Consider the following 13,093-nt stretch of genomic DNA (forward strand, 5'->3'; position numbering starts at 1 on the left):
ATTCAATGTAAAGAAATTAAATCTCTTTATGAATATTGTATCATTAATAATCTTTCTCTCTCTCTCTCTCTCTCTTTCACTTTCTCTCCTTTTATTCATGCGTGCTTCCTTTATGCGCTTAGAAACACAGTATTAAACGCTTCATAAATATTGTATATTATTATAATTTGTATAATTATTATCATCATCGTCATCACCATCATCATCATCATCTCCTTTTGTTACAGCGATTTCCTGCAATTCGTCACATCCTACATTGCCGCATTCGAGTCCATCGGTATCTACTTACCAATATCGGAATGTGGTGGTCTACCTTTGTCAGGAATTATACTATCCAGTTGGTGACGTCACTTCCGTCTGTCAGGCCGATGGTAATTGGAGTCAACCTACAGGGAGTTGTGAAGGTAAAGAATTTTGTTCCAGATCGCAGAACATCCAAAGTATCAATCTAAAGCTACACGATACGACTGCGGTCCGAATTTAGATGTGAAAAATAATTTCATTAGATATAGAAATGTATCCAAATATATATATTTTTGTTATTTGCAATTGATCTCAAACATTTGTGTTACGGTCCGGACCCAGAATAATGATATGAATGCCGGAGATTGAAATTGTGCTTATTTCAACTCTTCCAGGCGGAATTAAAGGGGATGTAGCATGGCAAATACTGGTTAACGCTATCTACGACTTCTTTTGGACAACTGAACGTAAACGAATGGACTTGATTATAGCGGTCAGCGCGCTAGCGTTCGAGAAACAGACCGAAGTTCTCCTCACGCTTCGGTTTCGCGTATGCTGTACGCACATGAATACTGCGGTCGCGTCGTCCGTAGTCGTACCGCTTAGGCCCGAGTCAGGCCACGGGAAAGACATATTGTCTCGTCATACTATACACCCCATTTAATCCTAAAAAGGCTGGGCTATTTGAGGTCTTAATACGGGCGGGGGTATATGTGCCCCCCCCCCCCCTAAGATCTCGGCCGTGAAAGTGTATAGAATACTATGGTAAATTTAATTTTACGAAAAATTCACTTATTTGCATATTTTATGGTAATTTATGCAAATAAGGTAATAAAATTCCCCCTTTTACCCATAAATCATATATTCTTTATATTTAAGCATTCTTTTTAATATGTATTCATTAGACCATTTGAAACAATAATACGACAAAAAAAAATTGGAACGGCGCGCCATCTGTATACGTTCCCGAACAAGCAGAAAAATCGCGGGGGGATAATGGGCCCCCCGGCCTTATTAGGGTTGAGATCAAATCGGCTTGAATTTTGTCTAAAAGCTACTGAGCATGATATTGAGAACGAATGCATTTCCTTCGATCACTTCTTCAGAATATACAGGAAATTCAACACCTCCACCTGCAACCCCAGAAACGGGAAATGCGACTACTCCGTCTTCGGGAACGGGTCATGCCACTACACCGTCTTTGGGAACGGGTCATGCTACTACACCGTCTTTGGGAACGGGTCATGCTACTACACCGTCTTTGGGAACGGGTCATGCTACTACACCGTCTTTGGGAACGGGTCATGCGACTACACCGTCTTTGGGAACGGGTAATGCGACTACTCCGTCTTCGGGAACGGGTAATGCGACTACTCCGTCTTCGGGAACGGGTAATGCGACTACTCCGTCTTCGGAAACGGAAAAGGTGACCACCCCATCTTCAGGAACAGGAAATTGGACCACTCCGACTTTGGGATCGGGAAATTGGACTACTTCGACTTCGGGAACGGGAAATACAACTACTCCATCGTACGGAAAAACAACTGTGTCTTCAAGGACAACACCATCGACAGGTATTCCACATATTATTATCATTATTATTATCATTATTATCATGATTGTTATTATGAGTAATGGTAGTATCATCATAAAAGGATCATTAAAAATCTGCGCAGCTATTATTTAAATCTGACAAAAAATGATAATGTATCCATCAATGCTTGATATCATCTGATTATTTATATTCTAAGCAGTCATTTTGCCGAAATATTGTCAAAATCCAAGCAATAACAATATTATTTTCACAAGAGAAGGCGACAGTAAGATTTTGACATTGATAACAACAAAGTTTCCAATGTTCTTACTCGAAGAAAAAAATGTGCAAAAAAGTGCAAAAGTAAACTTGATCACTTCCAAATAAGTTATCATCTATTTTGGAAGTGAATTTGGGCCACTACACCTATACCTATGTTTCGAAATATCTTAAAGAGGCATGTTCCCCGTATTCCAGAGGGCGTTCAAAATACGTACCCGCTGGCGGACGGTGCTAGCTGCCTATTGACACCAACAGAATACGGCTCTTACGCAGATGGCATGTTCCGAATGCTCGGACAATACCGATTATCGCATACATGTGCCGAAGTAATGCCAATCGCAGTTCGGCTCTAAGATTCGGCTGCTGTTTCCGCCCACTTTCGTGACGTCGCGATCGTCAGCGATCAGCTGGCTTGGCGAAGGCAGGCCAGGCCGCGCGTACTTTGATTGACAGCTGTATGCAAATTAGAACTCGATCTTCGGAACCAAGATGGCGATGACTATAGAGCAGCGATAACTACACTGGCGGGAACATGCCACTTTAAACACTATTAACAAATAAAGTTATCTGCGTCTCTATCTGACCCCCTCCCCCCTCCCTCGATCTCCCCGCCTCTCTCCCTCTCCCCCCCCCCCCCCCTCCTCTCTCTCTCTCTCTCTCTCTCTCTCTCTCTTTCCCCTTTTCTATCTATCTTCTTACTTTTACACTAACGTAATTGCAGCTTATATCACAATTTCTTTTTTAATACAAAATCTTGCAGACGACACGATCACATTGCAATGTGGTTATTTCAGCATGACAGTGACGATCCCACTCACCCTCGTCGGCGGAACGATGAACGGTGAGGACCTACATCTCCTAGGCGATGACGACTGCACGGGAATGATCTCTGAAGATACTCGCTTCATTAGTATCGCAACTAACCTCACTGACTGCAATAACGCAATCACGGTAATATATATTAAGCTGTGCTCGTGGTGATAGATAAATTCGATTCTATATTTACTGAATGGCCCTGAGTGGGATACAAAGGTATATCCTACGAGCTGATTCCTCGAGTCTGCGATGAACCCTTTTGTCCCAGGATAGGAAAGTGGAGATATTGTCGATGGCAAGGGTATAAAGGGCTTATTTTGTACTTGAATGGGTCTGCAATAATGCTGAAATCAGTGTTCATGACAATAACTGTTATGAGCACTGATTTCAGCATTTGACAGAACTGCGACTTTTTAAAAGAGCAAAGCAGACAATCGGATAATATTTCAAAGAAGACTCGATGTAAGGGTAACATTCTGTTTTAAAGGTGGGGAAAGGTATGGGTCATTTGGCACACAAGGCAGATAATAAATCAGAATATGCAATTATTCTCTCAGGAAAAGCATCTTTTTCAATCAATAAGCGGGCACTGTTTCGATTGCTCGTTGGATATTTATTGATTTGGGAAAATCTAAGATTCTCATCCCGAAAACTCTCCCATATCCTTGGTAACTGTTAATTTAAATGCATCTGTCCGTATGTGATACTAACGTTTTCACTGTGTTATCAAAATCTGGCACAGAATGGATTTTGTAATTGTCCAAGGATAAATGATCATCAAGACATTTTTTCTTTCCATTTGTTGATTAGCATCAATTCAAACATTTGACAAACAAAGTAAACAAATTTAAGAAAAGACGATGTCTCAGTGTCAACTTAAAAGATTTGCCTATCAATAGTATTGCTGATGTTCTCTATCCCAAATACAACTACTTCGTCTCTGATTATTTGGAAGAATAAGTCGCACACAAGTTTACGACTTTTCAATACCCGTTTACGTCTCAGAATCACGCTTGAATTCTTTCAATTCACTGGCATAGGTGCTTACATTTTAATTATTTTCAATCAAATGTATCATGTAATTGGTTGAAAGTTGAATCAAATTTCTAAACAAAATAACTCAAACTTCCTTGAAATCACATTGGCTTACAAATATATAAGTTACGTTTTGCCATGAAACGTCGTGTTGTGCGCTTTGGAATAATTAGCTCTTTCTTGTCTCATTCATCATGGGATAGATATACCAAAGGCTTCACGACAATTTAACTGTTTACAAGGCAAGATTAACCTATACCCATGCATGTTAAAGGGTTTTCATGGAGATAATCAAGACCAGAATTGGTAAAATGGCGAAGCTATTGTGTACGTTTCACAAAGCAATCTTTCCATCAAGTGCTGTCTATATAGTATCTTGCAAAATACCACGTGTGACATGAGTGAACGTGCAAAGATCCGAACCAACCAAAATTATATTCTTCTCTTCAATTTTCAGGAGGACGATGAACATATCGTTTACAGCAACACTGTCGTAACTCGGGAGAGTGAAGGCACAATCACTCGACTCAAACAGGTCACTGTACCGTTCTACTGTTCCTACAACCGATCTGAACAGGTGGGACTACGATCCTACCGGGTCACCGATTACCAACTTAATTTTACCGAGGTTTCCACGGGACGTTATAAATTCGCACTGGATATCTTCAAAGACGACGATTTCGAAGAGAAGTATGCCGACTCCGAATACCCTGTGGATGTGAACCTTGACGAGGAGCTGTATTTCGGTGCATCGGTCCCTTCACAAGATGGCGCCTTAGATCTGTCAATCAGAAGCTGCGTGGCTACACCATCTGCCTCGTACAACGATGAACAGTGGACCATCATCCGAGATGGGTAGGGCTCTGCTCCACTGGCGTAGCTACAGACGGGCATGAGGGTTCCCCCTCCCATCCACATCGCATGGTGAAAATGGGAAAGAACATGTGATAAATTAGAGGAAGGAAAAGGGAAATGGGTAGTGACAAGAAAAGAAGGCGTTTAGACCACCTCCCGGACTCGTCTAAACGTTTATTAAACATGATAGTCAGATGATACTAATTGTTTCTAATTTTTGTTATCAACCTGAACTTAGCTGTTTACTCTCAAGTTCCGATGGCACCAACATCCAAACACTCTGATATTCCGATAAACACAATGTCAAAAACTTGCATAGGTGTTTGTTGCTTTTTGTTATTGTGTATATTAACATGATTAAATGATTTATTTATCAAAATCAGGTGTGCCTTTGAAACGTCGACTCACATCGATGATGGCGCTCTTGGTTTTGTGGCTGTCACCATAAATACCTTCCGGTTCGTCGAGCTGGGGAATAGGGTAAGTCGCTTGTTTTCTTAAACCTAGTTCGGGGTTTGCGCCAAGCGATCAATGAAAATTATAATTTGTTGGTGATTTAGAAAATGTGCCCATCCTCTTGGCTTTTAATCTCGAGGCTAAGAATCCCGCAATTTCTAATCATGTTCTTTGATTGTCATTTTTTTTACCCGAATGGAGTAAATATTCTCATAAAACCTGGACGGGAAGAACACGTACTCCTGAAATACTGTGAGTGATGTAATTTAAGCGTGACCAAAGCTCGGGTAGTACTGGAACTGAGCAACGAGTACCCCTGTTCGTATAAGCTTAATACAGAAATTCAAATGTCAAACTTACTGGAAACTGATCTTGGTCTGTTAAAAGCCAGAAGAAACGTTAACTGTTATGATTGTGCACAGAGATATGCCTTTCTGGCTCAAAAGAGACGTCATCACGTTTCTAAGTTTGGTGAAATTTCATTCAGCAGGAAAGTTCCTGCGATGTAAACCATTGACTGAAGATACTTACGACAGTTCTTGATCGTGATATTTTCTACCCTCTTGCAAAGGTTTATATCCACTGCGACCTTTTGGTATGCCAGGCAACCACCGGAAATGAAACATCGGAATGTGACCCAGGTTGCGTCGGATCTTCCGGAAACCGTGATCGGCGAGACATCGTAGAAAAATACAGTCTAGACAAGAAGAGGATCACCAAGGGACCTTTAAGATTAAGAAGAAATTCTTATTTCAATCCGTCCCTGAACGACATGTTCAACTCCGAAGGTAAAGTTACATTAATTTGGAAAGAATAAAGGAATAAATCTAAGCTACATTTATATGCCTCATTGTAGGTGATTATTGTTTTAGTGGGTGTGAACTCCATTCTCCTCGTTTGCGTTTACAACAAAGAAAAATGTTCTTCAAGTCAATATTTTTATTATTTGATAATATTTTGTTCGGTTTTTTTTCGGAGATTAAAAGTTTGCTAATCGTAAAATGATTTCAACGAAACGGTCTCTTTTCAGACGGACGACACTTTAATAGTGAGACATTCACAGGGGAAATAATTAAGCATAATGGGAAAATTGAAATATGAAAAGTACTAAATATTAAACAAAGCTTAGAATACCCATCATTAGACATTGTAGATTTCAATCTAAACACTTTTGAAATTATAATTTGTGGTAATTGCATCAGAGGTCGAGATAAAGAAATAAAATTGGATCCATTTAAAAGGTAAATACAAGAGGCAATATCAAAACAAAACACGTGATTTTAAAGTGACATGTTCTTTCACATCTATTCATTTATTTTGATTTCCGGATTACGGATGATTAGATTTAATTATTTATTTAAAACAGTTTATTAATAAGAAATCTTTCACGGCCAAATGACCGAATTGCAGATTCTTTTACAATCATTATATAAAAATGGATACATAAATTAACAATAACACATTTTTGACAAATGACATACGCCAGGGCATCAATAAAAGTTTATCATGATAAATATCAGGATATTAGGCATAGCAACAGGTTGCGACAAATTCGAGGTGGATATCCAAAATAAAAAATAATGATTTAAATTAACACCAGAACTAGCCTTAAGACAGGCAACGATCAAAGAGGACAGTTCTTTTTCATCACTGCAGAGAATCCAGCTTTCCATTATGACTTTAACCCCTGGATCGTGGTGACCGTTGCCTTGGCAACTATTTGCATCATCATCGTCGTCATGCTTTCCGTCATGCTCCGGAAGATGACTTCATATGCGCGTCGCATGAAGCCAGTATGTGTTGGCGACGAAGCATGTGAGGCACTCCTGGGACTTAAAACAAATCTTTAAAAAAGGGAACACGGAGACACAACAGCTGCTTTTTAAACAAAACGTTTAATTCATGTTATGAAGCAATTACGATATGTTGATTATGTGGTACATACGAATAGATATAGATATAGCTATATACTGTACGCATATCGAGTTATCAAAATTTAAATAAGTCGACTCAATCTTGTTTATATAAAATCCCAGGCACTGCACACACGAATGGGTATATGTATGTGGGACTTCACACATGTGCATGAAAGTGTGCTCCACACTATTCAGCCATAAGTCTAATTATAATTCGATTTGATGAGCGATGACCCCCTTCAGGGTACATTTCTAATTATTATGATGATGACATTCAAACTAGCATAGTGTACAAAGAATGAAAAAGAAATGTAAAAAACTACGCCTTTTATAGTAACATGATAAGAATGTATAAGGGAAAACAAAATGTAAATCTTCGAGCAACCAAATAAAAATTAAGTTTATGTCATGGGTATTTTCAGGAAATTAGTCCATTAGTCGTGTTATAACCATGAATATATTGGATCAGTTTAAATATTCCTATTCTTGCTCATAATTTGAATATGATGGCATTTGATGAGAGATAATCCCCTTCAGGGTACATTTCTAATTGGATGACATTCAGAACAAGCATAGTGAACAAAGAATAACAAATAATTAAAAAGAATAAGCCTTCTCTAGTGATACGGTAAGAATGTATGAGATAAAAACAAAATAAAAATCTTCGAGCAACCAAATAAAAATTAAGTTATGTCATGGGTATTTTTTAATGAGAGATGAGTCGCTGTATTCAGATAATCAGTCCATTAGTGTTATAACCATGAATATATTGGATCAGCTTAAATCTTCCTATTCTTGCTCTATTTTTCATTAATTACGCATCCACTTTAAACGCATACAGTATACTCCTAATCAGTAAGAAAATGCAAATATTCGCAAAAGTAGATATCATGAATACTTTTATTTCTTTTTCTCTCCTTTTCAATGAATAAAGGTAAATGTAACAATCATGTAATTTGTCAACGGTGTATTTTATTCACACTCATGACACGTATTCATCTGTTCATCCAAATCCTTTTATTCAGTATCATCTTTCCCTCCGGAAGATATTACAAATATATGGACTTCCCAGATAACTGAAGGTTCATCAGACCAATGACCAAGACTAAAAACCCAGAGACAAAATTTATACGAGAACGAGTTTCGAAAGAATGTCCTGGAGACTAACATTTAACAATCTTTAGTTTTGCTCTCGTTGAACTTTGGCCTATTTTCCACCTCTTTTCATTAACCTCAGGGAAATCGAAAGGTTCACCACGATGTAAAAAAATAATGGGGCCGATATTGATGATTACAATGACAATGATGATGATGATGATAATGTGCTGATGAGGAGGAGGAGGAGGAAAATGATAACGATATTGATGATGATGGTGAAATGGTGATGCTGATGATGAAGATGATAGTGGTGCTGATGAGGAGGAGGAGGAGGAGAATGGTAACGATATTGATGATGATGGTGAAATGGTGATGCTGATGATGGAGATGATAGTGGTGCTGATGAGGAGGAGGAGGAGGAGAATGGTAACGATATTGATGATGATGGTGAAATGGTGATGCTGATGATGGAGATGATAGTGGTGCCGATGAGGAGGAGGAGGAGGAGAATGGTAACGATATTGATGATGATGGTGAAATGGTGATGCTGATGATGGAGATGATAGTGGTGCTGATGAGAAGGAGGAGGAGAATGGTAACGATATTGATGATGATGGTGAAATGGTGATGCTGATGATGGAGATGATAGTGGTGCTGATGAGGAGGAGGAGGAGGAGGAGAATGGTAACGATATTGATGATGATGGTGAAATGGTGATGCTGATGATGGAGATGATAGTGGTGCTGTTGAGGAGGAGGAGGAGGAGAATGGTAACGATATTGATGATGATGGTGAAATGGTGATGCTGATGATGGAGATGATAGTGGTGCTGATGAGGAGGAGGAGGAGGAGAATGGTAACGATATTGATGATGATGGTGAAATGGTGATGCTGATGATGGAGATGATAGTGGTGCTGTTGAGGAGGAGGAGGAGGAGAATGGTAACGATATTGATGATGATGGTGAAATGGTGATGCTGATGATGGAGATGATAGTGGTGCTGATGAGGAGGAGGAGGAGGAGAATGGTAACGATATTGATGATGATGGTGAAATGGTGATGCTGATGATGGAGATGATAGTGGTGCTGATGAGGAGGAGGAGGAGGAGGAGGAGGAGAATGGTAACGATATTGATGATGATGGTGAAACGGTGATGCTGATGATGGAGATGATAGTGGTGCTGATGAGGAGGAGGAGGAGGAGAATGGTAACGATATTGATGATGATGGTGAAATGGTGATGCTGATGATGGAGATGATAGTGGTGCTGATGAGGAGGAGGAGGAGGAGGAGGAGAATGGTAACGATATTGATGATGATGGTGAAATGGTGATGCTGATGATGGAGATGATAGTGGTGCTGATGAGGAGGAGGAGGAGGAGAATGGTAACGATATTGATGATGATGGTGAAATGGTGATGCTGATGATGGAGATGATAGTGGTGCTGATGAGGAGGAGGAGGAGGAGAATGGTAACGATATTGATGATGATGGTGAAATGGTGATGCTGATGATGGAGATGATAGTGGTGCTGATGAGGAGGAGGAGGAGGAGGAGGAGAATGGTAACGATATTGATGATGATGGTGAAACGGTGATGCTGATGATGGAGATGATAGTGGTGCTGATGAGGAGGAGGAGGAGGAGAATGGTAACGATATTGATGATGATGGTGAAATGGTGATGCTGATGATGGAGATGATAGTGGTGCTGTTGAGGAGGAGGAGGAGGAGAATGGTAACGATATTGATGATGATGATGGTGAAATGGTGATGCTGATGATGGAGATGATAATGGTAATCATGGTGATGATGAAAATGGTGATAGTGATAATGTGAATGTTGATACACATGTTAATAACGATGATGATTAGATGACGGTTTTATGATTATTATAATACTGATTTACAGCATCTTTTGTGCGCCATTTATACATTCAAGCTTCTCTAGTCACGTCGGTATTCACATGATATGCTGAAATGTTTTGAGGCATATTATGTGTCTGTCTCTATATCTATTCCTCTGTCTCTCTTTCTCAATCTCTGTGTTTGTATGTGTGTTTTCTCCTCCTATTAATATTCACATTATTCCATCTCCCTCTTTCCTTTCCTTGCCCTTTTCTTTCTCTCTCTCTCTCTTTCACTGTTTGTCACTCTCTCCTTTGTTATCTCCCTATATACTATTAATATATCTAATATATCTAGCCTTCATGTTCTATTTGATATCACAAGTGTAGGCCAACTGATGCATCGTATTAGTCTCTGTATCTTTTGTCTTGTTTATACCTTATTTCTTTGTACATCTTTATATATGTTACTTATTGTTAAAACCTCTTTGCATTTAAATGCATTATTTTTAATGTAAAAAGCCCCTCTCACACTATGCTGATGGTCAGTTTTATACACCAATGAATAAATATTAAATATTAAATAAGTGAATAGTTTTATAAATGTAAATTTCACTAAGAACTTAAAAGGGAGTGAGTTACACAAGCAAGGAGGGAAGGATGAAAAGGCATGGTTTCGTATAGAGTACCCAAGTATGACGTCATACTGGCCAGCTGACAAGGTTCTGGTTCTTACAAATGTTGTGCTAAACAATGTAGTCCATGGTGATCATGCTACCAGCGCCGAACACTTTGTCCTACTCCTGTCTGTTGCTGGAATGATTTCGCGATGAACCTCATCCGCTGGCTGTATTGTGTAGAGCCGGTAGCCTGGACGACGAGCGAATATGACGTTAGCCCTTTGGTACTCTATGTCCCATTAGATAATTCATAAGCCATTTTGAGAGTGAGATCGAATGACTCTTTGCCATAACGAAGCTGATGCTCCTCTTCATATACAGATAGTTAGACTAAGTACCACCCTGGCCCTAAAAAGTTCCCATATACTGTTCAATAATGACTTAGTTTGAAAATTCAGGATAAGGTATTGATGCAAAGCAGCTCATTTTAGTCCATGACGGAATTAAAGAAATTATTTAAAACATGTATTTATTTATTGGAATAATTTATTACACTTTGTGCAATAAACAAATTATTCACAAGGTTTAAGCGGGCCTGATTTCAAAGGCCGTTTATAATTTCATCAAATAAAAATAATACCATTGCCATTTATTAACATTATACGGATATTACACGCTATACGTCATTCTACATAACAAATTGTATGAACCGATTGATTTAGAAATTTCCCGCGTGTCATTATATTTTACCAAGCCCACAAGTCGAGGCTGAAATAGAATAGCACGAGGGGAAGTAATTTATTTAGAGATGAATATGTAATAATGAACATATGTTATAATTATCAATATTGATTTTTATTTAAGTTTTAGGGGCTTGCGTCAAACAAACAATTTTTTCTTTATTAAATTAAAATAGCATGCCCCTCCATTTTATTGCATACATTAGGTTAACAATGTTCCATTATTATTTTCACTTCTTTTATACAATCGTATTACATAATTTGTTTATGCCATTATTGAAATTATATGTGCTTTGTACATAATGTTTTTTTTTATTTAAATATGTCGAAACGGAAATTAAATCATCCAACCAAATCAAGAAATGCATTAAATATTTGCGATATAAAATGGAGGGTATTTGCGATCCTTTGGAGTCAAGCCTTATCGATAAGATTCAGGTTAACTTCGCGTGATATCCCCGCAGTATACAGTGCAAACAATGGATACATGCAGGGGAAAGGGGTGCGCAGACTAATTCACCTTTGCACGCGTTTAACCGTGCAAAAAGATAATGTTGTATTGCATTGTTCGCTCGTGCACATACAACAAAATGGCGAGTGTCACGTGACACCTTTTCAACCAATGGGAAACAAATATCGTAAATTCTCGTTTGATAAATTAGTTTAACGTGGGTCATTAACGCTAATGACCGGCGCCCAGTTCTTGACTTTGATTAATTATATATCATCAAGCCCAGGGGGTCAATTCTAATCTTCATAATTCACTACTGTTTGAAGGCTAATATGCCTTCCTTTGGTGATTTACCCGATTATTCCCCAAAGTTTATTGTACCAATATTCACCCCTCTTCGTTACCCTTGTAAAATCCTTGTTCATAGATGGTTATATAATTTCAATTTCGTGGTGGATCGTGTTTTAAAATAATATTATCATTTACATCAGCGGATTTTTCAACAGATCATTGGACTGTAACAATAAAATCAGAGGACGTAAGTTAGCAGAAAATATTGCTCTTACTATGGATTTTTTAAACAATCCATAAGTGAACTTAGAGTTCCTGAGGGGGGCTTTGGGCCCCAGTGGAGGAAAAAATATTGTTTAAAGAAATTTCTATCCCCTCGCCGTCATCTCTTAAATGGAGCGGCAGGCCCGACCTTTGTTCATCATATTTGGGGGATTTTCTTGTGTAATGCCCCCTCCCCTCCCATGTCAATATCGGATCCGCCCATGCAGCCTTAAATGAATATTGGAAATAGATACTGTAGATATCCAGTCAAGAATTAATTATTGTAACTGAGTAAATTACGTTATGTTTAAACACGATAAGGTTGAATATGCAACCGAGATAAGAGGGTGGAAAAACAACCAATTAATGAATAAGTGTACAAGAGAAAGACCACTCAAAAGACAATGGGAAAGGGAGATTAGACCAAAAGGGAGTGACACCTCATGGTTGATGAAAATGATGCAGCAACGGAAAATTGTGTGGTTTTTGAGATGCTTGATGTTGCTCCAAACTCTTCTGGCAACTTCAGGTATGTATCCGATGTTTTCGTCGTAGTAGTAGTGATAGGAGTATCAACAGCAGCAGCTAACAGTAAGAGTGTTGTATTATAATTAGTATAGTAGCGGTGGTGGTTTTGGTGGTAGAAT

The 13,093-nt window shown here is 38.7% G+C and overlaps 1 protein-coding gene across 1 annotated transcript; it reads left to right on the top strand.

The window, feature by feature from the left end:
* Window positions 1-233: 233 nt before the first annotated feature.
* Window positions 234-7,820, top strand: LOC105445640 (ZP domain-containing protein). Its single transcript, XM_011681416.2, has 7 exons — window positions 234-404; window positions 1,350-1,817; window positions 2,820-3,010; window positions 4,368-4,765; window positions 5,149-5,245; window positions 5,793-6,009; window positions 6,878-7,820. Exons 3-7 carry the CDS (start codon window positions 2,855-2,857, stop codon window positions 7,069-7,071), a joined length of 1,062 nt encoding a protein of 353 aa, XP_011679718.1. The 5' UTR covers window positions 234-404; window positions 1,350-1,817; window positions 2,820-2,854; the 3' UTR covers window positions 7,072-7,820.
* Window positions 7,821-13,093: the final 5,273 nt, after the last annotated feature.

The sequence above is a fragment of the Strongylocentrotus purpuratus genome, unplaced genomic scaffold (assembly GCF_000002235.5).
Source record: "Strongylocentrotus purpuratus isolate Spur 01 unplaced genomic scaffold, Spur_5.0 spur5_scaffold_9, whole genome shotgun sequence".
NCBI classification, from domain to species: domain Eukaryota; kingdom Metazoa; phylum Echinodermata; class Echinoidea; order Camarodonta; family Strongylocentrotidae; genus Strongylocentrotus; species Strongylocentrotus purpuratus.

What these genes read in the sequence shown, in the direction of transcription:
- LOC105445640 (XM_011681416.2), top strand. Translation starts at nt 2,855, where the DNA reads ATGACAGTGACGATCCCACTCACCCTCGTCGGCGGAACGATGAACGGT. An exon ending in TGGACCATCATCCGAGATGG is followed by an intron (nt 4,766 to 5,148) that starts GTAGGGCTCTGC and finishes TATCAAAATCAG; the next exon opens with GTGTGCCTTTGAAACGTCGA. An exon ending in TCGTCGAGCTGGGGAATAGG is followed by an intron (nt 5,246 to 5,792) that starts GTAAGTCGCTTG and finishes CCTCTTGCAAAG; the next exon opens with GTTTATATCCACTGCGACCT.